At 38.2% G+C, this 23,191-nt stretch overlaps 1 protein-coding gene across 2 annotated transcripts in view; it reads right to left on the bottom strand.

Moving 5' to 3' along the window:
- cpne9 (copine family member IX) overlaps positions 1–23,191 on the bottom strand; it is a 53,497-nt gene that overhangs the window by 19,007 nt on the left and 11,299 nt on the right. For both annotated transcript variants that reach the window (XM_037279618.1, XM_037279609.1), the window contains 5 exons: positions 21,975–22,021; positions 17,312–17,415; positions 15,644–15,683; positions 15,430–15,432; positions 14,953–15,029 (listed from right to left, as the gene is read on the bottom strand). In XM_037279618.1, coding sequence (XP_037135513.1) covers positions 14,953–15,029; positions 15,430–15,432; positions 15,644–15,683; positions 17,312–17,415; positions 21,975–22,021 — 271 coding nt within the window. The remainder of the gene's footprint in view (positions 1–14,952; positions 15,030–15,429; positions 15,433–15,643; positions 15,684–17,311; positions 17,416–21,974; positions 22,022–23,191) is intronic.

Below are 23,191 nucleotides of genomic sequence, written 5' to 3' on the forward strand. Positions count from 1 at the left end.
TCAGCAAGCCTCCGGTATAACTGATTAAATATACTTCCTGAGTAAGTCATATGTTACTGACTAATGTCCATTCCTGTCCTGAAATACAATGTTGTATTGACTTGTTCACCATCCCGATAACCAATTAATATTTGAGCCAGTTTGCAACAAAATCTAAGTATGCTATAACAAACAGAGGATTTAGACCATCAGATTTTGAATAGAGTCAAAAACACAGATGCTGCTGCGTCTATTACCACATTACTCGATTGTGTATTCAACGGATATTTAAGCCGTTGAAGCACTTGATACAAAGGACAAACAGTTACTTGATCAATAACCCAAAACAAATTAAGTCATATTTCAATTATATTGGTTGTTCTTTCTGTTATTTTGTTGCAGATCTAAAACCAGGACATGCTGGCATCAGACAGAGCAGAGAAAGTCCCTCAACCTAACAATGCTCTCTCGTACCTCAGGGAACTGAAGTAGATTGATTGGAAGGATAATTTTCTCTGTTTCCTAGGTTTACCTCAGGGTCTCCTACTAGTTAGACACAATCAGAAAACCTCTACAGGAGTATACGAGAGTACCACCACCCTTAGAGTGTGGCCAAACTCTAATTGACGACTCCTCAACCTACTTTGAGAGGTCTGCGCTGAGTATTTCTACGACTTGAGGCGAGTCAGCACGGGAAGGAACTCATTTCTTGTACCTGAAATCTTTCTAAGACAAAAAAGAACAGTTGTTTTAATTGTACCTCAAGGGGAAATTCAGTTTTTCAGAGGGTTGCAGGTCATCATCACCCAAGCCTCCTGACTATAGGTGAGTGCATAATTTCACTTGTAAAATGAGAGCTTTACCTTTTGGATTGTCTGCACATAAAACTGGTAGTTGGAATAAAGTTAAATAATGTGTAAAAGTGTTTTCAAATATTTTGCATGTTAAAAAAAGACAAACAAACTAAATAAATAAAATAAACATCAAATCAAATAATCAATGATAAACAAAGTACATCTCTGTCATCTCTGCACTTCTACTACTGTATTTGCTCTGGATTCTGTCTGAAGAAATAAAAAAAATAGCATAACTTTAAGAGATGACTTCAACACTAACACAAGAGTTGCTAAAAAGCACAGCTATGTGAAACAGGCATAAAAAAAATGTAGTGACAACCTTTTCCACAGTTCACAGACTCATTGAAAACACACTCAATTGTATTTCATGGTGCCTTTGAGATCCAGAACCTGGTTTCGCTTTTGAAACTCCATGCTCTTAGGAATGCATTCAAGCAGTGCCAACCTGGGTATATATATATTCCAGTCGAAAATACCCTGTTATTTATGTATGTATGTATGTATGTATGTATGTATGTATTTATTCATTTGTAAGGGGAGAGTGCATATTAATTAACATTTACTTGTAAATATGCCAGACTATAGCGCTGGACTATCGTTCCCATTTGGAGTCTCTGGCATGTCGATGTGACATTTTGACAACAAACGATAGTCAGAAGTCAAAACATATACAAAACAGTACAAGTACACAGATCATTTATTCATTCTCCGACTGAACACTAGCATCAACAGAGCTAGTGTGCACAAGAAAGTTGTGCTTTGCTTTCTGTACCATCTTTCAAGTGGGCAATATGCTATAATAGAAAAAGAATCCTCCACAGTACAGTTACTCATCTGGTTACTCAACTGCACATCTCCAGTAAAAGAAACATTGATAACAAATTGATTATAGTCTACCACCACTAGTTGAAATAAATTGTAATGGAAGAGGGAGGATGGAAACAGCTGCTGGTGCACTTTCAATTGCTTTATTGAACAAACAGTAACGAAATATATTCATCAGAAACACATACCTTGCACACACACCTAGCAGTAGCCTCAACCGACACCAACTCTGCACGCTACAGTAAACAATGCTACTGCCAGGAAATAGCCAGCTCGTAGTACTTTGTCTTACTGTGCTTGCATGTCACTCAAAAGAGCAGACCGGCCTTTAAAAGCCATGAACATATCCACTGTCATAGTTGCTATAGTGTTCAATGTGTGGCCGGTGACAGAAGGGAACAACATCAACACCTGCCACCTCACATGCACGCATACGCTGTTGTTTGCTGTTGATGAAGGGTATGCAAGAAAGTTTATACCATAAATACTACTTCATGGATTTTGTGAATTGTGGGCGTGGTCTGGAACATTAACCTCATCGTCTTTGGGTTTTTGAAAAGCGCTATACAAATTTAATGAATTATTATTATTATTATCGTCTGAAAAATGAGCCATTACATTAGCAAATGTAAGTGATGTTGCTTTTCTTTGTTATTTCAATATTTTGGCATCTGCAGCCAATTGTCACTAGCTGGACCCAAAGCCCGAGGCTCAGTCAGCACATTGAGCCAATGTCCACTTAACATAAATGTTTTATTAGAGCTCAGCTGTTTGATTTCATGATGAAGCAGCTTGCATAATAACAATCCTGTCAGACCTCCCAACTGTATTTTCTTTTTATTTGGAGTAAAGCCTGAGAGTAAAGAAAAAAATGGAATTTCAACATTCTGAGAGCAGTAGAAGTGCACATAAATCTACAAGTATGTAGTTTTAACGCTGAAAGATCATTTACAATATGCAGAGCATCACGGCAAGCACCGTGTTATAATTTTTTTGCATTAGATACGATTGCAAAACTGTCTGGTGGGACACTTATGTACAGTATAAAATGTCCTGCTTCGAAATGAAGACTTTCCCTCCAAGCTGTGTCTCTTCAGTGACTTCATTTTGAGCCAAGCCAAACCAGGGTGAATAATCTTGCACAGTACAAAATACCCGAGAGGAATATTGACGAAAAGGACAAGTGTCTTAACAGAAATTAACTTTGGTAGAAGTTAATCAACTTAGTTATTGAGGAGAAGTCTTAATGTCTGATGTTTACTTTGCTAAAGTATCAAAAGCATTTTTCTGATAAACAATTTACTGACATACTGTATTTGAAGTAAAATGAGTTTTTAAGAAAATATGTGTTATACGTAACTATGATTCACACAGACACACGATAGTCGCGCAAGACTGTCTCCAATCATGTCACATCCATGGCCGACGACATCATCAGCAAGGGGAGTGATGCAATTTATTTGCCAATGTCATGCAAATAACCCCAGCGGGTCTATTTCTGGTTTCCGCAATGTCAAGCACAGCGTACTCGAGTGTGCGTTGGCAATACCCTGAATTTGATGCAAATCAGCGGTGTCGAGATATTACTTCCACCCCACAACGCCGCACAACGGCACAAAGGCCCCATTACACCCAATTCTACCAGCTAGCAAAAAGAAAGAAAGTTCAGTTTTTCCGCTAGACTCTGTGCTAAACTTGCGCCCGAAACAAAATAGGGCACACTACATTATTTTTCAAGGAGACTCTTTTCCAATGGAGGATCTGTTCTTTATATTGAAGTATATTTTCATTTAGTTGTACGTATACTCTAGTGTATTTCAACCACAAAGTGATTAAAAATGTAACATATATACAGAATAATTGCATTTCCATTGATTATAATAGGAAAGCTACTACTACCTGGATTTACAAACATTTTAAGTTTTCAGCTACAAGGTTAGGGAATGAATTAAATTTCATTGTGTTGGTTCAGAAACCATAAAAAAAAAAAAAGCAGATTCAATTCAGATTCATTCATAAATCTCAGTCTCAAATCAGTCAAATCAGATTCAGAAAACTGCCTTCCATAAACGTCACAAAAAAAACATTTGCATCAAGATTTGAAATTGTGTCTTGGTCCAAGGGAGTTCAGTATTCATACCACATGTCGTTCACTGAAATGAAAATAAGCCTGAAAGGAAAAGCTCTTCAGGACTGGTAACAAGATTGTACTGAAGAAATGTCAAGGTGCTGCGGAACAAGGCATGAAACCTCTAAAACTAATTTTGGCACAGCGTTAATGCACGAGCCAATCACCCTGAAGAAAAGCATTAAAGTGGATCCACTTGCGCTTATGTGTGGATTGCATTACATTTGAACGGAAAGGTAAAAACAAGACATGAGATTGTGAATGCAATTTGCTTCAGGATCTTATTATATTTATTATTATTTTTTAAATATTAATATATTTAAAAATATGAACAAAGACCTCATTTGTTTGAGAATAGTTCAACATGTATTCAAAATGTACTTATATTTCTACATATCTAGTATTTGTCTAATTTCTTCATTATGCTCTTTAGGTGTTTCATACCGATGATAGAAAAACATAATTTTTACTGCTCTGGTAATTGACTTGCAAGGGTGAATTATATTGAGCTAACAAAGATACTAATTCCCTTAAAATATTTTACATTGGTTCTTGTCAGAGAGAGCCTAAGGGTTTAATTTGCAACTCAAAAAATGTCTCCTATATTTCGGCTTTGGGGTTATGTTCTCTTTAAAAAAGCAATATGTGTGAAACCTGAGTGGATGATATTGCCTGTGAATGAAAATCTTTGCTGTTAAACTGCTGTAGCTCAAAGGATTCAAACGTAAGCTAAATATGACCTTGATTTGGTCAGCTTGAGTTATTACTTGTATGAGAGTTCAGAAATATTGGACTTTTTTCCTGCTAGGAGATGAAAGGCGAGATAATTGGCAGGAAAAGAAATTGGTGTTGCAACGATGTAAGGGAATCGCCTCAAAGCAATTACTAAGTGTCCAATAAGATTGCTCTGTGATCCTTGTGCTGCTCATGGCCTCTCTGGGATATACAGCATTTGCTTTGTATCTGGTATACTATACTGGTATACTATATGTGCTTCACTTACATCGATATGCTATGCATCATACAGACTTGTTGCATTACTGGTTTCTCAAAATAAAAGCCATTGCTTGGCTGCTTTTTTTGTTTTGGTTTTTGCCTTTGACCTGTGAGCAGTGACTTAAGTTACGTGTGAGCTTTTGACACTCACAGCTCCAATCAGGTGAGGAACAAATTGGAGCAATTCAGATGGAACCTCCTAATGAACCTCAGTTCACGAACGAATCCGTCTACCAACTCCATGTTTTATATGTGAGAGCGAGGGCGAGAGAGAGAGAGACTTTCAGCTTAATTACACTTCATAAAACCAGTTTATTTCTTATCTTTCTTATTATATTTTTTCTATTGATGTTTTACAATAATGTGCAATGCTATTTTTCTTCTAAATGTAATGAGCTGGAAGTGGCCTTGATGTTTCCATGAGTGAAGTTCTGTTTCATAATAGAAGTCCCAGATGGTATTTTGTTATTGTCTGAGTTATTATGTTGACCTGACAGTGGCACACATGAACACATGGCAGGACAACAGCAATCAATTTCTCAGTTGGAAGGAATCTAAGTCTGCTGTATCTCCAGAGTGCAATACTGGGAACAGCTACGATCTGGCTCAGAAACTATAAGGCCTCTGGTAGAGAGAACCTGAGCTTGAAGGAGATACCACCTCAGGATATAAAATAGTCACTTTATAGGAGACCCCCAAAACAGCTACTGTTCAGCTAAATTGCATCATCAAGAGAGGGAATGTGAGTGATCAAATAGTAAAGATGATTTTTTTTTTCAAAAACATGGAATTTACTAAATTGTGACTCGTGAGGTTTTCGGCCCAACACCAGCGATATGGATATATGCATTTTGTGCCTTCTTTCCACCCACTTTTTTCAGAAAGTTAGGCTGGCTCAGGTTTCACCAAAACAAATACATAAAAAAAAGCAACAAGTTATCTAAGGAATGAATCCCTAGACCCTAATTGGAACTGTTCCAATCTACATCCAAATTACACGTAATGACATTGCCATTAAGAGTCTTTGCAAAGTAATTTTGCTCGCTATCACCTCTCAACTAATGAACAACTTATCGAGAGTCAGGTCACCTTGGGAAGCCTGTACTTTGGTTTAAATCGTTGGAGTGTGCATTGAGTTTTTGTATCCTCTGGTCACTAAGCACACTGCTGGAACATTCAATTAAGGTTATGTCTCTGTTTGCCACTTTACAACACTTAATGTTTTTGTTGTTACAAGTTAAGATCATCATGTCTTAGAGTTCACCCAAACACTTTTTTCCAGTTGTATTTATTTGTAAAAGACTGTCAGGGAAATTAATGTTAAACATGTATTTTCGGTTTATTAAATTTATCGTTTGTTTAATTTGGTCTAAGTTTGTAAACAGTCATGTTTTATCTGTGCAGTTTGCTTCAATTTCAAAAAGAAAACATTCATTCATTTGTAGACAAACAATATGCACGTACTTATTTGGATATGTCATGATAATTTTTTCCACCTTTCGGAACCCAATCCATCCATAAATCTGTACAAAACATTACTTTGTAATGCTAGCTATTGAGATTGATCATGTGTTAGCAAGCAATCATTGCTCCTTTTTTAAAAGACCAATTCTGTATTTCTGACCTATGCTTCTCATCGCCATCTGTGGATCAGATAAAAGGATCTTCCTTCTTCCTCCTGCTGGCTCTGTTCCAATAGCCTCACCACCTGCATCTGGTCTCCAGTGGATTTCACCTAACTCCGAGCTTCCTGGGGCAGCATGCCTAATGAGGTTGTTGAAAAAAAGTCTCACCGAGGTTATCTCTTTAATCGATATACTTAATTTTGGGTGATATATCTCACTAAATCTTTGAATATCACTCTTTTCTTTTAACCTATGTGATTGACATATTATCAGCCCAGACTGTACCAAGCCTCGCAGTGAAATGTTTTCAAAAACCAATAAGATTGAAACAAATTATTTAGTTCTAAAATTTGGTAGTGTGTGCAAACACTTCACCACATAACAGAATGCAAACAAATATGTCCTATAATTGAATTTCCCCTTGTCTTTCTCCTTGTCTTGATCAAAAGCTAATTAATAAATCCTTGAGACATACCAAAGCGACACACAGAATGGCATAGGAGGCCTTGCGCAACTTTTGGAGTTGTGTGGTTCTGATCCATATTCTGAAACCAAATAATCGAAAGCAATTCACCAATATCTAAGAAAAATCTATGGTCAGGATTTTTAAACTGGTCTGGTCAAATATTTGGTATGTGGTTCGAAAACACAGAAAAGGCCAAACTGATTACTACAAGCAAGCTCACTTTTGATGCTGTCATGCTTGGCCATAAGCAAACATGAGGTGGAATGAGCTGGGACAGAGAAGCCAGGGGGTGACACGTCACCTTCACCTGCATCTGACTCATAAGCTCTACATGGTTCTGTTACTTTTTGTCTGTCACACTAGTTTGTCGCAGGCCAAAATTTATTTGCTAGCTGAGTGATGGGATGGATATACTAAAAAATAGTCGTTTGAAGACTCATTTCACATGCTTCAAATGAGACAAATCAGAATGACACAATGACAAAATAAAGAATATGAACAATGTTATGGATTAGCTTTTATGTTATGCGTTAGCTATGGGGCGTTCACTGTGTGGTTCAGTGGAGTATTTACTATTTATGAATGGCTTTGTAACACATCCCAGATCTAATCTTGGAGATTATTTTCTTGGATTACCCACAATTAATCCATGATTTATAAAGAGGGCATTTTTCCACACATGAGCAGGGAGTTAATAAATATTTAAAAAACTAAATTTTACATTTTCTTGGGTTATATTTACATTTGTTTGATTATGTTAAATGTGGAGACACATGACAAAAAAATTAAGAATTTAAGAAGAGGTCTAATGCTTTCTTTTATGCCACTGTATAATGTAAAAATGTGCTTTCCTGAAATACCCAATTAAAGAGAAGGTTTGAAGTACCATTAAATCAATTTTCATCAGCTCAGTAAACTGGTGCCTTTAAATAAGTATCAACAAAAAATTAAATAAGTGGAGAACTGCCTGTAATTTATAATGGTCTGAAAATAATCAACTTGACACATTATTAGTTATTTATCATGTTGGTTTGGTAAGTTTTATGAAAGTGTTTTTATTGTGCCTTTTGAGTTTAATAACTGAAGACAGTTAAAATGCTTGTTTGCTTCTCATTTGGTTTTACTTTCAATATAGGTAACTCCGATCATCTTATCAGAGGCCGTATTGGGGATTACTGTATTGCACCATTTGTTATTTTGGCACGACAAGTGAAATTATTTAAAAAGTGATTCTTCAGTGGTTCTCTCTTATAAAATGCATTTATTACAAATCCCTTGTTGGTCCAACAATTGGTGTGGTTGACAGATTAAGAGTGTCACAGAACAACACTGTCACATTATTTGCCAAGACGCTTTGAGCTGGCAAGAAGGAATCACTCATTTCCACATTAAAGCGTGCCAACTGCTGACAGATCTGTGCTTTGCAAGCTAACAACTAATTCTTGCCAGCTGGAAAATACACAGATGGATTATTTACTCAGATTCTTTTGTTACGCAATAAAGCTTCCTTTTTCTTTGCACAAAAGTGGGATTGAAAGACAGTTGCAAGCATTGTTATTAATTTACCCAGCAATAAGACTACACACAGCATGCAGCAACAGTGTGGCACAGACTATTTTCTTTCCTATAAAGATCTGCCACAAGCCCAAGATATAATATCAATTTGAAATTTGGGCTAAACTGGTTTAACAGGCTCTTCAGAAGCTGCAAGTGTTTTGTCGTGTGGCTCATCTTCGAGCAGGCCAGATGAGACCTCAACGACTGCACCAGATGGCGGGTGATGCTTCGCTAGGACATTGACCGCAGGGGAGGAAAGTGCGTGTGTGTGCGTGTGGGTGGGTGGGTGTGTGGGTGGGTGGTTGGGTGGGTGTAAGCAGGTAAGTGGGTGGTCATGGTGGGGTGATGGCTGAGTTTGATTGTTCAGAATGAAATAAAATGCTGCCCCCGCGACCCGACCCCAGATAAGCAGAAGAAGATGGATGGATGGAAACAAAATGGAAAACGTTAGGATTTAGTCTATTTTTCAATGCTTAACTTTATAATGGATTGCCTCATTTGGAAACCACTAAATCATCTAAATTATAATTAATTAGTGTGATTTTGTCCCTTTTGTGTTGAAGATCCGCCAGATAAATTACTTTCAAACCTTTGTGGGAAATCGAAATCAACATGCATTTGTTATCAGATGGATAAAAACCAAATGTTTCAATTTGATTTCAATTATGGAGGAACAAGAAACTGTGATAATTTAGTGTTCAATTAACAATATAAGCAAACTGTTTACAGACAATAAAAAGGGATTGTTCCATTCCAGAACTCTCTGCCATAGATGAAAATCTGCAAAGCAGCTTCCAATTATTATTTATGTAGTATATACTTGATAATAATACCAACACAAAATGTTGTTCACATTTCAATTGGGAAAAACAGGGTGGCTCCAATATTGTATGCAAATAAAAATGCTATCATGCCAAATTACGAATGACAAATATAACCAAAGATATCTTATATCTAATTATTTCTCATATTGTCACCGCAAATTTCCATGATAAATACTTTTTGAAGCTGCTGTATATTGCTCCAAACTATTTTAAGCTACTCTGTAACGATTTGTTCAATAAAGTGAATGAAAATGCTTTCCTGGGTGTCCTTGACCACATTTGGAGGGAATACGATTCATCATAACTATTGGTGGTAAGCTACATTAAATTGGCTTCCAAAGTTTTACTTATACAAGCAGTTGTGATAGCCAGTTCTGTTTTGCAGAAGACACACTGTACTTTAGCTTCATCTGGTAAAGGCAATACGATTTACAGTATTTCAATTCCATGTGCATATTATAATGCCCGTTCTATAAAGTGTTGAATAAAAATATTTACAGAATGGTCAGAACCTAAAGAAGCCAATCCAATGAATGCATCTAACCAAAGTTGCAAAACCAGTAGAAAGATGTATGGAACACCTCCCAAAATGGATCAATAAAATATGGGATGCCGGTCTTCCACAGCTAACTTTCCTGTAGCAAGGGTTCAATTGCCATTCAAGAACTAATGTAATGAATAAATTACTAAATATTGCAGCTTTTAAATGGCTTCACTGGCACGGCCGATTAAATTTGAACTTCACCTTGATCCTCAATGTTAGCTTAAGGAATCTTTGGCACCCTCTCAGAGATAATGAAACCTGATCATTTTCCAATCCAGTGACAATTATAATCTTCAAATGTGGGAAATTGGGTAAAAAATGGAGGTCATACATGAGATACATTGTGATGGTCTTATAATTGAGAAAAATGAGGATAAAACACCCAAGAAACTACTCAACACTTGCTGGCAATGGTTAAATGAATTCTTGTCTATAGTGCAAATGTTTTACCATCAAAGCTTTGGCTGACCAAAGGAATGCAAAAGAGGGAGAGATAAAATGTGTTCTTAGGGGACTTTTTTGGTCTCTCTTGGAAGATCTCCAGACAAATTTTGAAATGCATTACTGTACTTGGATGAAATGGATGTTGTAAAATTAACTTCCAAATGACATTGGAACCCTAAATTTTCTTATAAACGCTTTTTGGGAAATGAACACTTCAAATAACATCATCTTACACGACTCAAACCACGAGTGTTTAAAAAAGATATTAGACACCTCTCTGTAGAGTATATACTTACAATATGATATCTTAATCAATAAATGGTGTGTGGTGTGTTTTCTGGGGCAGGCTGATTAATCAATTTATTCAGTACATTGTTTTGTTTTCTCATTGATTTTTTTTTCCTTGCAAAATACAATGCAGTGAAAATATGGTACGTTCCACGGCAGACAAAGTTACATTGGCCAGTGCTTCTAGCATTTGTGCATTGGGTCACAATTCCGATCTGAAGTCATCCCACCAGCTGCCCACAATTCCACACTCTACCCTCCAACAACACAATTCACGAACAGACTGACCAGCAGCTCATGTGCAGAATCCTGAGTGTCATCATCGCCTGACACAGTCGGTTTGCCATCACTAACTCACCAGAGGAAGGCAACTTTGTAAATCGCTATCCATCCAGCCTCTATCAAGCTCAGGTTTTAGACCCAAACAAATAGTTCATGCTACCATCGTGCTCAAGGGAATGGAGTGGGTGGCTTCCTGCTGAGTGTGTTCTCAAATAAAGTATGTCACACAGAATGTACGATCTTAAGTACCTGTATTTAGCAGAAAGTTATTTTCATTAATTTGAAGGAATTATTAGGCCACAACATACTACCCTCCTACATCTATTTCGTCGATGTAGTATGTATCGAGGGGTCTGCCTCACGATCCAGCTGAATCGTAATTTTTCAAATTATAATGCTAGACTTTTTTTTTTAGTATTCCTGCTTTCTTTCATGAGGATGCAAGCCATAGTTAAAACTGAATATGAAGTACTGTGAGAACTAGTCCCCATAGTAAATCATTGCTCCACTTTTTGACCCAGGGCTATGGTGCCATGCATTTTTCGTGGTTCACTGATTAAAAACGTTTCTCTCCTGACAAACGGCTGAAGGGCTTTTTGGGCTGTCCACTGCTCTTTATCCCGGTGGGGGAGAAAAATTACAGATTTTTATTTTACATTGCACAGTCCAGCCAAGTTTTCGTGCTCCGGCACCTATCTTTAAATTGGATTATGAGACAAAAATGTATCAGTGCATTTCAGAGACCAAGGCAATTTTCTCAAGTTAAATTGGGATCTGGCTCCGGAAGAGTTATGCTATTTTTCAAGGGTACAGTACATGATAGCAGAGAAGACAAACCATTAATTTGAAACATCATTCAATATTCTCAAACAGCATTTTAGAATCTTAAAACTGTCATTTTATCGTTCCAATGTTGATGTCTACCATTGTTCATTAAACTGACAGATCTTTCGTCTTTGATCTATTCTTTTGCTCTTTATTTCTCCCTCAGGGCGGGCGAGTTCAGAGAAATGGGTCATACTTCGGTAACCTCCAAAGAAGTTATTTTTTTTCTAACAAGACAAAGACATGTCTAGTGTAAGTGCCACAACTGGCTTCTGGGCAAGAGAAAAAAAGACCATTCCTGTCTAATCCCAATCCACACAAGGCAGTCTTGGCAGACAGTGAGATTATTATTAGATCGACCTCATTTTTCCACACTTACGAACAGGCAGTTTCTGTTTCTTTAGCTTTCTTTTTCCCTCGCATTTTTTAACATCAGCGTTTCATGTCATACTGGCCACTGCAAAATCCTCGTGTTGAAAAACCTAAACTGTGTGTATCTATGCGTGATCACAAGCACATTCAGTTTAAAAATAACCTTCGGTATCCGCTGCTCCCACAGCACAGTATCCACACTGTGAAGTACGAACCCCCACATTTATCTTTTCAAAAGGGAGTACATTTTGAGTCATTATTATACATTTGCCGCCTCAGCTGATACATATTTTGGTCACCATAGCAACACACAGGTAAGTGGAAAGGAGTGCTTAGTTTGCCACGCAGCATGAAGTCCGTTTCTAAAAGTGTTGACCCTTTAAAAGCATACACCCACTGACACGAGGAGGCAACCAGAGTCATACTGTACATAATTTGGAAGTGCGAGTTTGAAAACGGAGGGGGAAATCCAATATGTCTTGTACATTGTGGATTTTTTTGTTGTGTGTAGGCACCTGAAGTGCAGTCTTCTCAATCACAGCATATATAGCGAGGAGGAATCCAAATCGGCCTCTCTCTGTTCCTCCCTCCTCTGGCTCTCATCCTCCTCTTCTATCAATTGCCTGTATCTCAGCATCGATATCCTCCCCCTCTCTCTGCTCTACTCGGTTGTCAACTTTCACACGCCTTCTTTTATGTGCCTCGCTTCATGCCTACCTTGTTTCTTCCCTCGGGCTTTCCTGCGTCTGGCCTACCAGAGACTCCTGACAGCTGTCTCTCTGCTGCAGGCCGCCATCAGAGACATTGACCGTACGGAAAGAATAGTAATTGTGATCGTTTGGCCTCCAAAAAGCAGAACAAAACAAAATGTGTGTTGCTTCAGGCTGCTCTGTTCGCATCCTTTCATTTGTTTTCCCCAACGCTCAGCTTGTGCACGAGATAGAAATTTTATATCAAAGCCATCAAAATAAGGTGTGATGCGGAATCAGCATCAGGGAAAAATATGACATTTTGATAATATTTAGTATTTAGTGTGAGTGCGTACGTGCGTGCGTGCGTGTGTGGACTAGTCGTCAGCCAATCGCAAGAGATTTAAATGTTCTGAATGACTATTTCTATTTGTTTCTCAACGAATTGTAAAAGCTATGAAAGTAGTTCCTAACAAATTTGGTACATAATTTTCTTCATTTACACACACACCTACATCAATCCAGTGTCTTTACCGGTAGTTGAAAATGTATACAAGCAAATGAAGCTTTGTTATTTGCATTAAGCAAGTAAATTGAATGTGATTGTTCTTATGCTTATGAAACAAGGTCGAGGATGTTCGATTAACAATATTGTGGTCATATAACCCAATATACCGGTGTCAATTTTAACACTGTTTGAGAGTAGATTTAGCAAGATATCAGAATAGCCTCTCGAAGGTGCGATTTGGTTGTAAACTGCCTCCCACACTCATAGACCTTTGAAAACAGCAAAAATCAGGCATGTGAGATGAATTACATCAAATTTGTTTTGATTTGAGTCAGTGTGTGGTCGATGGCAAAGTTGTTAGCAAAACAAGGCATAAAATCATCGCATCTGAAACGACATTGTCAATCATATACAGCGCAATTTTCCAAAAATATGATGAACTGAAGCAGTCAGAATGCATCATTCAGTCCTATGGTATACTCACAGCAAAAACAAAAAAAGATTAATTTCAATTATATTTTCTTATAGTGCTGTATTTTTTAAAAAATATAATTCTGTGGAATTTAACCTTTTTTCATTTGCATTTAATCATTAAAAGCTATTTGTTTGAATTATTTATTTTTGTATATTTTTTTTTATATCATTTATTTGCTTTTATGAACTACACTATAATGATTCAAGTAATGTTCTTTTTTATGTCCCCATTGCTAAGCACAGTGAGCATAATGTTAGAGTAATTTACAATAGTCAACATACTTTTTAAGAATAAAATATCTGCCTCGTTTGGGCCTACAAACCTACTGTATTTAAATGTTGATCATGATGGTGGTACTTGGAGAACTGAGATTTTTCGGGGGGTACTTGAAGTAAAAGAAATTGACAACCACTGTTATATATGATAGATCTTGCACCAAAGTGTCATTTGTCCAAAAATGTTACTTGAAAGTAAACAAGAGAGCAAGCTAAAACAGTGAACCGACTTCTATCAAGCATACCGCACAGGTTTCCACATTTTACAAGGAAATAGCTTATAAATATTTCATGAGGAGCAATTTTAACACATTTGTTGGACCCAAGAGATATGAAGAGAGAATATAGAAAAACTGACTGTACACACCAATTTTGTTTGTATTTCTAACTTTAATCGACCTTGGAAGGGACTCGTGTCCTGAATTTCAAATGGCGATAGAATGAACAGAGAATTCATTGAGCTCTTTTACACATGGACCATAGATAAGATAACAGAGGTTAAATTTGATACAGACACAAGCTGAGGGACATTTTTCTATTCACACTTGTCATCTATTATGACATTAAATTTGTCAAAATGTTTCAGCGTTGAGTTGAGGTGAAATCAAAAGGCTTGTGTTTGCAATGTATTAGGTTCTGGGAAGTAATGTATTTCCGAGTAGGTAACAGTGAGGATTTTTCAACTATTCCATCATCATCCGTCAGTATTCTCACAGGGGATCTTTGTTTTGATCACTTGCACCATGCACTTTGATGAACAAAGATGTTTTGCATGATCTTGCCTCTGATATTACGATCTAATAGATGAAACCAGTTGAGGCGATACGCACCTCATCACTGAGATGGGTATTACAGCTTAGATTTCATCAGGGGCCGGCCATCGATATTCATGAGCATACATTTTATTATCATTAAACACAATAGCAGAAATTGGGAATTAATTTGTCATGATTAATTATATCGGTGTAAACGAGATTACGCTGCAAGACTTACGAGAGAGTTTTCTCCAGACGCCCTCCCGTGGAACCAATAATTTCTCCGAGGGTGCAAAACGTCTGTCCCAAAAAGTCCTGAATGAAAAGAGAAATTGAATTAATTGCATGGCAGATGAAAGACATAATAGTGGAGCTGCCCCCCCAAAAATACCGACAGGATGAAACATGAGACGTCTTGTTTTGTGCCATTAGGGACTAGACTAGATGTGTTTAGCACCTGTAAATGTCGTGACACAAACTGCTGTAGTCTCAAACAACAAAAGCTGCTTGTACATTTGAAGTCCAGCTGCAGCGAGACAGCGTGAGCAAGAACACAACGATGGAGGGGAAACTCTCTGCCTTATGTTGTTTGCCCTTGATGAGATGGAATGAAAGAATGAGAGAAAAAGCAATGAGGTGGACTATTTTAGAACATAAATCATGGAATGAGTGGAGGATGAGGTTAGCAATTTTACTTTAATCATAAACCACTCACCTTCTGCGCTCCGGCATGATTGAAAGTTTTGCGAGAAAAAGAAAGAAGGAACATTTGTTATTAGAAAGGCTCCTGCTACATTGTGTTCTGAATGACACTTTATGCCTACTGAGTCACAACATGGCTGTTGTTCACTCTTACATTGTAAATGACTTTACACTGCCAATGAGAGCTATCAGCACTGAGTCAGTGGACATTGACATACTATACTTACGTGCTTGGAAATGTTGCAGCTCCGAGAGTCCACATTATACCTGGCAGAAACAAAGACATAATAAGACATTTGACTTTGACATTTCTTTTAGCTTGTCGAGCTTTAGATTCGCAAAACTGAGTTGTAGCTTATTATCAGTGATATGTTGTTAATTATAATGTGGTCAGTGTTGTTCTCTTCATTTGGACTCAGATTATGCAAACAATAGGTTCCTCTCAGAATATATATTTTTTTAAGATTGTTGGCTAATTTCTTACCCGTAAAAACATTGCAACCTGCCTTTCATCTCATCAAAGTTAAAGTCTAATGTTTTTTTTGTAATATTGAAAATCAATGTTTCGCAAACAAGGTGGCTTGAATGGAATGCTAAAAAGAGCTGGAGCCAGATATACGGTGAGCGAAGTACTTTTTTCAAACGCAGAGTTACTTCAAAGAAACCGAATGAACACATTTCTGAAATACGACATTTTCTCACATTACTTGAAACGAAAATCATTTCATCATCATTGCGCTTGCTACTTTGTTCCCACAAATGCTATGGTTTGGTCATGTGCAAAATAACTTTTTTTTCTTTTAAATAGTGCCAGTTCTAAATTTACATCATATGCAAGTGTAATTTAAAAAAGGAATAGCAACAAAAAATGAGTCAGATATATTTAACTGGTAACGGGTAGTGGACTCAAAGAAACATTAGAGGGATCTCTATGGTGAGCTATTTTTAGACGTCACTCATGTGGTCCTTGGGGGCTACCCGCTGCCTGAGGACACCATGTTGGTGGCCCCTGATCTGAAAGGATTATCCCCACTAATCGATTTGCTTGTTTAGAAAGGAACTGAATTCTGCGCATAATTCAGTGACATTCAAAATGTATCTCTGCAAACAGCGGCGACGACATATGTGTTGAGTGCTTAGATTTGGATATAACTTGTCCATCTGTGCTTTAATAGTCACTGACTGCATGCAATTTAGCTCAGAAGTGCATTTTTTCACAGTGTTTTTACTTGTGGATTTAATGAGCTCCAAGCAGTACTTTATTCTGACTGCTTGTTTTTTTACTGTCAGAAAAACAAAGCTTGCACAATCTTATTACAAAGCCTAAATGAGATAATCATAGATAAAAATGCCTACTCTTCAGTGGAATAGATCCGGCTTTCAATAATGGCTGTTAATGATGGTCAACCCTCTTAATTGTTCTCACGTGAAGGAAAGAATACGAGGAAGTCTAAATGTTCTACATATTTGGGTCCATCTAAATGTCAACTAGCAGTTCAAGAACATGAGTTTACAAAATGAAAATATAGGCAATTTTGTTTAGGTACAATTTCCTCACTTCACTATCTTCAGTTTAGTCAAAGTAATTGTCACAATAATGAAACAGCTCATACCCTGCAGATGAAGCTTAAGTGGAATGTGAGTGACCTTTGATAGCTATTTATTGAGGCTAAAAAGGTTAATAAAGTTAAGTGAGTATAAAAAAAAACTAATCAGTGAGGCCACCAAGTGACTTTTTTTTTTTTTATTGAATAATGATCGAATTTTACTTATCCAATTTGGTGCTATACCCTCCTGAATAAAGATTTCTTTTCACCAAATTGAGTTGTCATGCAACAGAGTCACCTCACCTTGGATTTCTTTGGGGAATTTGAACAAAACAACAGGTTACTTACACATCAAACCTTATACTTTGTTTTTCTTCAAAGAAGAAATCCAAGACAAACTTTCGGACAAAATCAGGATTCCGGGTGTTATCGATCACCTCTGTCCGGCCAGACTACAACAGCAGAAAAGTCAATACATGTGATTAAACTTCCTCAAACAGAAAGAAAAACCAGAAAATCACAAAGTCACATTAATATTATTACAATATTTGTTAGAGTTAAAACACTCAAATATCCTTTAAAAAATGCTCTCAAAAAGTGGCTGGGGGTTTGTGCTAAATGTTGTGTCTCGTGAGAAGTCAGGGGGCTATTTATAGCAAGAATAGAGACTCGCTATCCCGCACAAGTCCAGGTCCCGACCTTCTCTCCCTGACAATCACACCACCACTAATTCCCCCAGTGGACAACCAGCCTCGCCTGCGTGGCCTGGCCCGAAAAGCACCAAGTAATGAGCTATCGATTTCGGCACTGCCTCGCCATAGCTACAATAGCTTGACTCATGTCTTTAGTGCCCTGGACACATAGACGACGCTATCAACTGTGTCCTCACCCTATTCATTACCAAGGACTCATGGAAGTGCCCTGGACCTTAGAACCCACCTGCCATATCACCTTACAGCAAATCCCTATTGGTTTCAAATTTCAATCTGGGGTGAATTTTTTTTTAAATAGCTGCTGCAATTGCTTGTGGGGGAAACAATTAGGGATGTTTTTAATAACCAAATTAATTGAGGTTTCAAGTTGACAGTATTGCTATAAGAAGTAAATTTACATTTTTTTTGCCATAATGATTTACAGTCATTGAAAGGGGGAAATATTGTCTTTACTTTTTTTTATTGAATGGGTGGGACGAGATTCTACTGCCTTAAACTTTGACATTTTGGCTCAAATTTAACAGACTAGTTCTTTAATTTTAACGTGACACCTCATGATATTTGAGGTTGATCTTGGAATAATAATTTTAAATGCACAGACATGATAGGTGATCTGTAGAACACAACTATGTCACGCTCAAATCTTAGAGCTCTAATGGCTCACTGCGGCTTTGCTTTTAATCATACTCGTACACTTTAACCTTTCAGATGATCAATTTTGTTCCTGTCAAGTTTAAAAATGTTTTCTCTTCGTACCATGTCAAGTGTCATCATTGCACAGAGAAAAATCACTTCAACTGCATAAATCCTGTCAAAAACACACTTTATGGATTGAACTTGTGAAGGTGATGAAACTATAACCACTGGATTCCAGGTTCAGTGAAAGAATGTCGCAAACGCTGTTGCTTTTTCTATCTCCCATTTGTTTCTTGATTGGAAATGTAATTTCAAAAGCAAAAGAAAATGGTTTCATTTCAATTCATGCATTGTCATCGGCTCCTGGCACTAAAAGTGATTGCACACTATCTGATGACTGTATGTTTACCGCTGTAGACTGCAACTGATTCCATTCCTGACTACATCCTGACAGAAGGACTAAAACCATTTCTAAAGGCTGAAAGTTCAGGGATGGTCATTCAAAGATAATTGACGTTTTTTTTTATATATAACAAAGTTTGTTGAGGCGGTGGCACACTGGTTAGGGTTAGAGGTTGTGGGTTCCGGTCTTTCTGTGTGGAGTTTGCATGTTCTCCCCTTACCTGCGTGGGTTTCCTCTGGGTACTACGGTTTCCTCACACATCCCAATAACATGAATCATAGGCCGACCACTCCAAATTCCCCGTATGTGAGTGTGAGTGGTTGTTTGTCTAAGTGTGCCCTGCAATTGGCTGATGACCAGTTCAGGGTGTCCCCCGTCTACCGCCCTAAAACTGCTGGGATAGGATCCCGCGACCCTTGTGAGAATAAAAGCGTCAGATAATGGATGGATAGATGAATTTTGTTGACCATGTGGAATTCAATTAATAAATTTCAAAGGTTATTTTATCTTCTAAGGCTTCCCATGAAGCAATGGAGGCAAAACATACTGCACATTTCCGCAAGGTGGTAGGCCTATACCTAAATATGGGCCTGATTCATTTGCTGCCTCAAACTGAGTTGGAAAGTAAAGTTTGGCGCAGACCACACAGATATATTTTCCAGTAAATTAAAAAAAGATATATACTGACTAGATCTCTAATTCACTGGTAGACAGTTCATCCCAAGGTGGCAAAGTTGGCTCATCACTGCAACTTTTGACATCTTGGGAGATGGTGTTTTCAGCTGCTGGAATGACTGGACTGATAGGCTGTTAGAAGGTGATATACTTGGCTTCTTCTGGGAGCGGTGCAATAAATTTCAATGTAACACATGATGGAAACAGCAAAGTGGACTTCTACAGAAAAGGTCGACAGAAAAATTCTGATGCTTTGATTAAACCATATCTTGAAGCTGGACTGTCGACAAAGTCATTTTCAACTGATCAGATCATAGTAGTATATCCTTATATTTCATCCCCATATTAGCTCTCTGGACTGACCTGTCTGCATTGGTTGCTATGGTAACAAGGTAGCCTTCAGAACATGCACTTGCATTGCCGTATATACATCCATCCATCCATCCATTGTCTGAACCGCTTAGTCCCCACGGGGGTCGCGGGTGTGCTGGAGCCTATCTCAGCGGTCATCGGGCAGTAGGCGGGGGACACCCTGAACCGGTTGCCAGCCAATCGCAGGGCACACAGAGACAAACAACCATCCGCACTCGCACTCACACCAAGGGACAATTTGGAGTCTTCAATCGGCCTATCAAGCATGTTTTTGGGATGTGGGAGGAAACCGGAGTGCCCGGAGAAAACCCACGCGGGCCCGGGGAGAACATGCAAACTCCACACAGGGAGGGCCGGAGGTGGAATCGAACCCGCACCCTCCTAACTGTGAGGCGGACGTGCTACCCAGCGCGCCACCGAGCCGCCTGCCGTATATACAAAGATGAGTCATTCATTCATTCAGTCATTTATTCGTTCCTTCATTATCCGAACCGCTTATCCTCATGAGGGTTGTGGGCGTGCTGGAGCCTATCCCAGCTGACTTCGGGTGGAATGCGGGGTACTCCTTGAACTGGTCGCCAGCCAATCACAGAGCATTGATAGACAAGCATCGCATTCACACTCGTGATCAAACCAACAAACAAATTTTTTTTTTGGAGCGGTCAACCGGCCCTGCCATGCATGTCTTTGGAATGTGGGAGGGGACCGGAGCACCCGGAGGAAACCCATGCAAGCACGGGGAGATCATGCAAACGCCACACAGGAAGACCGGAGTTGGAAGCAAACCCAGCATCTCGGAACTGTGCGCTACCGTGCTGCCCTATGAATTTATTTAATTGTTATTTTTTAATTTATTCTTGCTTAGATAGTAGCAGCACCTGGCTTTAAAACCCGTAGGTTCGTTCTTTTCTTCCATGTGTCTGTCACCAAAGTCGTCATGAGTCACAGTGGATAAGCTCAAGGTTTTTCTCCTTATTGCCTGTTTGCATGCAAGTGAGCAAAAACTGATTTACTCTCAGATTTGAGAGACCAGAGCTTCAACACTCCTCACCATGTGGTTTGGGAGTTGGATCCATCTTGCTCAAATCAGATTTCATACGATTTTGTTGTTCAGACTTAATAAAGTCAAGACCGTTACAATGTGGGTTATGACAGAAATTGGATTTGGAGCCACCATTTTGAACAAGGCCTTTGTCTGGTGTTTTAAAGATCGATGCAACTAAACTTCTTGAGGGATCCTAAATCATCCAGCAAAATATTTTATTTACTATTTGATCATTATATTTTACTGTTCCAAAGCTTCTGCATACATGAAAATTTGATGGGTTCAAACAAAAGAGGCTATGTTCTAAATTGTGTACCGGAGCTAAAACGAAGCCCCTCGAAATAAGAACTGAAATGTTGATGCACGTATCAAAGTCATCTTTTGATTTCCAATCCAAATGTTTTCGGTCTTGGCCTGACTGTTACTTAGGAGAGTGTAACTTTGTCTTAGAACAGGTATTTCATTACAGAATCTCTGCTTTCTCTAATGTATCAATCAAACAAGAAAGATAAGTAGTAAAAAAATGAGCACAACTCTAAAAGTTACTGTTTATCTGAGAACATCCGTTCATATGGCAAATTTTCCAATGAACATAAAAGTTAACTTGGAATTTTCAATTTATTTTTGGCTGATGATTTCATGGCAGTAATGTGTAACATATCCGCCATATCCAGGATTTGACGTATGCACCAATGCTCTTGCTTCTCATCTTTCACCTCTTGGAAAAAAAAGTAACATTGAAACGTGACAAAACAGGTGAAGGAAGAGGCAATGAATGAACGGTCTCAACCCCCTGCCATTAATAGTAAAGACAGAGAGGAATATTGCAAGATGGCAGGGGGAGGATCGCTCACATTTAATGAGACAAACCATTAATCTCTCTTGTGCATCTTTGTATCCCTTATTCATGACTGGACGTTCTCTTTTTTCTCTTTTTTTAACAATGTGCTGTTTGTCTTTTCTAATTCAATCTTCACTGTTTTTTTTATAACTCAGGCAGCATTTTTCAGACTGTGATTACACTTTGTAGCGCCATTGAGGAGGTTGATGCTTTTTAATTTGTGTCTCCGCATTTTGGAAAGTCACTCACACTTACGGTCAATAAAGGTGTGTCACACAAAAAAACATAGGATGCTGGCATATACTGAAAATAAATGTTTTTCCTACCTCCCTCCACTCTTTGGTTCCTATAGCCTGCAGATATAGAACCACCACTGAAAAGAAAAGAGTGTGACAAGAATTAATTTAGTACACTTGATTGAAAAGGAGTGGACAGAAACCTTTCTCAATTGCAAAGCCAATGAGTTAAGGATTTCTCACCCAATTGTGGTAACATGTTTCTGGTAGAAATTCCTCTCATATACAGTATTTACCAAAATGTGACCACATAGTAATATTCGAAATGTAACACAAGTTTGATGTGTAAATGGTTCTTCACACCGCAAATTAGTGCAAACTGAATCAACAAACAGTCCGTCAACTGGCAGTAGTTACGACACAGTAAATCAAGAACTGAGTCCACATTTTCAAATTATAAATGAATAACCAGGTTTTTGAAGATAGAATAGTATCACACATATTTTTTTCTTAAAAAAAAAAAAACAGCCACACCAGCACACTGACTTTGAATGTATACAAAATGTTACAGCATGGTTTCCTTACAAACCAGAGCTTTTGTTTCTGGTCTGCGGCTCAGCTGCATAAATAAGCAATTATAACAACCAAATTATAAACCCACAAATTCATCACTTTGCCATGTTAAGATTAAACACAAATGTGCTTGCTTAAGCATACAAACAAGACCCGCTAGAGAGAGTCTCTAATTGGATGTTTTAATGATCGGTCAAGTGTTGCTTTTTGTGTTTCAATGGGAACAATTAGCCACTGCATGTTTGTCTGAAATTGATTAGGTGGAATGAACTTCAGACAGTTTTGGACCAGCAAACGATTAAAACCACATTTTTCCTCCTAATGAGCAATTAACTGAGGGGAGATAACAGAGAAAGAGCAGAAGGCAGGGAGTCTTTTCAGTAATGCATCTTTGGCAGAACATTCCTTTGTTAGATTGTTAGCCATATTTGTTCCAATGGCTTTTGTTCATCCTTGGCTCATAAATGAATGATTGCGGACAATAGGTAGAGATTCAATCCCTAAATCGCACCGATTCTGTCTCGTCTCCAACATGTAATGACGTCCAAGCCACCAAAAGCATTTTGTCTGCAATCAAAGTCATGGGACCTTGGTATCTCCCCAAGGTTGCAGAGTAACAGCACCAAAGCACGGCGGCGACATCACACTAATCCAATGGAGTGTCAGCCAAAGAACCTGACTGATTACCTCTTTTATGGAAAGTGACTGAGAGAGGAAAATCCCCATCTGCTCAG

Source organism: Syngnathus acus, chromosome 2 (assembly GCF_901709675.1).
Source record: "Syngnathus acus chromosome 2, fSynAcu1.2, whole genome shotgun sequence".
Lineage (NCBI taxonomy): Eukaryota > Metazoa > Chordata > Actinopteri > Syngnathiformes > Syngnathidae > Syngnathus > Syngnathus acus.